A 4,378-nucleotide genomic window follows, 5' to 3' on the forward strand; every position below is an offset into this window, starting at 1 on the left:
TCAGCGAGTGCCCTGGAGAGAGGGACCCCCTCTCCCTGGGAAGCCCACCTGTCTGCGTCCAGTCACCAGCACCCACTGCGTACAGATACGCCACACATTCACACATATCTTAAGGTGTATCTACAGAACCATCATAGCTTCATCTTTTTTTCAGGGGTGCCCAGTGGTAGGACAAGAGGTAATGTGCACAAACTTGAACATAGGAAGTTCCATCTAAACATGAGGAGGAACTTCTTTGAGGGTGGCAGAGCAGTGGCACAGGCTGCCCAGAGAGGTGGGGGAGTCTCCCACTCTGGAGCCATTCCAACCCCGCCTGGACACCGTCCTGTGCAACTGCTGTAGGTGACCCTGCTCTGGCGAGGGGGTTGGACTAGATGATCTCCAGAGGTCCCTTCCAACCCTGACCATTCTGTGATTCTTCACGGGCATAGCCTGGACATACAGCTGGATGATGGTGGTGAAGCGACAATGCCGCCTGATCCTCTTGCTGATGGTTTCCACAAGGCATCCAGAGCCTGGGAGCGCTAACATGGCCCAGTAGATTGGCTCATAGTCCATCCCCTGGAAGAAGACCCGAGGGGAGCTGTCAGGGGTGGGAACCAGCTCTGAGAACAGCCCTGGACCACAGGGGCCAAGGGGCTCGGCCAAGGGGAAATCCCAAAGGCAGCCAAGGTGGAGGTAATTGTGAGGTAGAGACCCCATGGGACAGATCAGAGATGAAGAGTGAGGAACAGAGGAGGGGAACAAGCAGAGACTGACATTCAAGAGACCTAGCCCCAAGGCTACCGTGGCTGAGGCTGGAGCATCTTAACTTGAAGACGTTGATGTGCAGATGACAATGGCATCGGTGTTGACACAGATCTCGTATGGGTCTGAGGCAATGAAGACCAGGCTGAGCAAGGTCTCAGGAGGAGAGCATCTAGGAGATCTTCACTGCCAACACCAAGTCCAACCTGTCCTTCCAGGTGCAGCACAGTTGGGCAATGGAGAGCAGGCAAGCACAGTCACAGCAGGATGATGCTCCCAAGGACACAGCTGCCAGGCCTTGGGTGGCACTGGGGACCTGCTCTGAGCTTTGGTGCTGGGGAACACTGGTGGCTTCCGGTCCCAGCCACCCTAGGTGTGCACTGGCCCTACCTGTGTTGATGGAGTGGGACAGGTCCTACATGATCTGCTTGTTCTTCACCCTGAGGCCATAGATTTCAATCCAGTACTTGCCGATGGGGATACTGGATGACTCCCTGGACCAAGAAAGAAAGCTGAGATCTGCTGGGTCCCGACATGTAAATCCTCCTCCTGCTGCTGCTCTGAGGTGGAGCTGCAGAGATCAGTCCGCTCATCACGTATGTGACTGAAGAATGACTGTAGGCAGGGGAACGGCCGAGCTCAACTGTTACTCCCCACCCCTGCCCCATCAGCACCTCATGTTTGGAAGGTGAAGCCCAACAGCATGAGCTTGTCCATGACGGTGTTGAAGGGGCAGGCAATGAAGCGGCAGCACTGGCACTCGAGGACCCGGCAGGAGGTGCAGCAGCAGGTCAGGCCAGGCACAGAGCTGCCAATACTGAGCCACCACTGGTGGATTCAAAACCTCGGAGATAGACCAGGTTGAGGACATCTTTCTGGAGACATCTGCCTCCCCAAACCTGCTCTGGAAGAGCACTGTGGCCAGGAAGTGCAAGCTGGGAACACCACAAGGTCCTTCAGGGACAGTAATAGTGCAAGCTTCCCCTTCCACCCCCAGCATCCAGAGGCAGGTGTCAAGCTGGAACCAGACAGAACAAGCACGGGGGCCACCAGGAATGATAGGGGACAAACCAGTTGCCAGGTAGATCTGTCATAGAATCACAGAGTGGTTTGGGTTGAAAGGGACCTTTAAAGGCCATCTAGTCCAACCCACCCTGCAATGAGCAAGGACATCTTCAACTAGACCAGGTTGTTCAGAGCCCTGTCCAACCTGGCCTGGAATGGTTCCAGGGATGGGGCACAGCACCTCCCACCTCTCTGGGCAACCTGGGCTAGTGTCTCACCAGCCTCACCATAAAAAATGTATTCCTTGCATCTAGTCTAAATATCCCCTTTTTTAGTTTAAAGCCATCACCCCTCGTCCTATCGCTACAGGCCCTGCCAAAAAGTCTGTCCCCATCTTTCTCGTAAGCCCCTTTTAAGTACTGAAAGGCCGCAGTAAGGTCTCCCCTTTTTCGCCTTCTCTTCTCCAGGCTGAACCCCCTCAACTCTCCCAGCCTGTCCTCCCAGCAGAGGGGCTCCAGCCCTCCCAGCATCTCTGGGGCCTCCTCTGGACCCGCTCCAACAGCTCCATGTCCTTCTGCTATTGGGACCCCCCGAGCGGGAGGCAGCACTGCAGGGGGGTCGCCCCAGAGTGGAGCAGAGGGGCAGAATCCCTTCCCTCGCTCTGCTGGCCACTCTTCTTTCAATGCAGCCCAGGATGCAGGTGGCTTTCTGGGCTGCCAGTGCACGCTGTTGGCTCATGTCCAACTTTTCATACACCAGCACACCCAAGTCCTTCTCCTTGGGGCTGCTCTCCATCCCTTCATCCCCCAGCCTGTATTGATGCCAGGGGTTGCCCCAACCCAGGTGCAGGACCCTGCACTTGGCCTTGTTGAACCTCATGAGGTTCACACAGGCCCACGTCTTGAGCCTGTCCAGATCCTTCTGGATGCCATCCTGTCCCTCCAGCATATTGACTGCACGACTCAGCTTGTTGCTATCTGCAAACTTGCTGAGGGTGCCCTCAATCTCAATGTCCCTGTCATTGATGAAGACAACAGTACTGGTCCCAATATGGGCCCCTGAGGCACACCACTTGTCACTGATCTCCATCTGGACATAGAGCCATTGACTACAAACCTCTGGATATGACCATTCAGCCAATTCCTCATCCACCATCCATGAAATCCATCTCTCTCCAATTTAGAGAGAAGGATTTTGTGGGGGACCATGTCAAAGGCAGTACAGTAGTCCAGATAGATGACATCCGTAGCTCTTCCCTTGTCCACTGATATAGTCACTCCATTGTAAAAGGCCACTAGGTTGGTCAGGCAAATGTTCCCACCAGGCTAAATGGTGTCCCAGTGTGGATGCTGGAGTGGACTGGAGACCTTCCTTGTGCTTCCCAGGATACAGCTGCAGGGACAGCCTGAGCACAGCTCACTGATGGAGACAGAGGGCACAGAACCCACCCACGTTCCCCTTGAGGAAGCGGTTGCTGATGTGCTGGTCTGTGCAGCTGGCATGGGCCGCTTCCTCCACACTGGCCCAGATCATCTCACCCAGGGTGCTGATGGAGTTGGTGCTGCTGATCCTCCAAGCCAGGAACATGATGGCAGCCGGGGCAAGGGCAGCTTGTGGGACCCTCAACCATATCTGCTGTGCCAGCTGGGGGATGGGGGCACATACCAGGTTGAAGAGCCCTGAGGACGATGCATTGGGTTTTGGGCCCATAGGTGATGCCGAGGGTTTCAGTGGCCTTTTGCCTTGCAGGCATCTCATTGCCACCCAGGAGGACACAGTCAGGGGTCTTCAGGTCAGAGGTAGCCATGTCCTTGGCCAGGACCTCAACAGGATGTGGGGGGCACAAGATGGCACAGGGTGCTGCAGCCCTGCATGCCCTTCTCCTGGTCCATCCTGCCCATGGGCCACCAGTGATATGTGGGCCTCCCCCTGCCATCCCCTAACCCATGGTCTCCCAGGGGCCCTGCCTCCAGATGGCACCAGGACAGGTTGCGTTGGACTTGGTGTTGGCATTGAAAAGCTGCTGGATGCTCACAGCCGCTCGCACTGCTCCTCTCCCAAGTCGTTCAACCATGTGGCCCTTGCTGGGTCAAGAAGATGGTCAATGCCACCAGGGCTGGGCAGCAAGGGAAGGGGAGAGGGCAAGGTCTGGCACCCGGGCAAGAGATCTGGGTGCTGGTGGTGACCCCCCTGCTGCACTCGGAGCCTTTATTACCTGTGCCCAACAACTGGGCACATCTGGCTCCCCGTCTGGCCGGGGCCACTCCAGGGGTGCAGATGTCACCCAGCGCACGGGTGTCCACGCTGCCACCCCCCACCCTGCCCCGCAGGGACCAGCTGGCATCTCCCCTGCACTGTCCCCAGAGCCACCCCTCTGTGTCCCCGCTGTCCCCAGCGCCCCGCAGGCTGGTGCTGGGGCGGGGTGAGCCAAACCATCGGCACAAGGCACTGGGACTGAAAGGCACTGGGTTTATTTTTAATAGAGTCCACGTCTTAAGTTAATTAACACACCTGCGTTGCAGGCAAAGGCAGGGCGTCAGGAAAGGGACAGATCCCTCGGCCCAGGCCGGGCACCTCACAACCACACAGGATGCCATGACACACCCCCCCCCCAAATCCCAGGACC

The 4,378-nt window shown here is 56.9% G+C and overlaps 1 protein-coding gene across 1 annotated transcript in view; it reads right to left on the minus strand.

The window, feature by feature from the left end:
• WDR55 (WD repeat domain 55) overlaps positions 1–4,378 on the minus strand; it is a 7,410-nt gene continuing 3,032 nt past the window's right edge. Inside the window, exons 8-12 of the mRNA XM_009890685.1 lie at positions 3,205–3,431; positions 1,448–1,575; positions 1,187–1,241; positions 406–561; positions 1–75 (exon numbers count right to left, since the gene is read on the minus strand). Coding sequence (XP_009888987.1) covers positions 1–75; positions 406–561; positions 1,187–1,241; positions 1,448–1,575; positions 3,205–3,431 — 641 coding nt within the window. The remainder of the gene's footprint in view (positions 76–405; positions 562–1,186; positions 1,242–1,447; positions 1,576–3,204; positions 3,432–4,378) is intronic.

Source organism: Charadrius vociferus, unplaced genomic scaffold (assembly GCF_000708025.1).
Source record: "Charadrius vociferus isolate BGI_N301 unplaced genomic scaffold, ASM70802v2 scaffold828, whole genome shotgun sequence".
NCBI lineage: Eukaryota > Metazoa > Chordata > Aves > Charadriiformes > Charadriidae > Charadrius > Charadrius vociferus.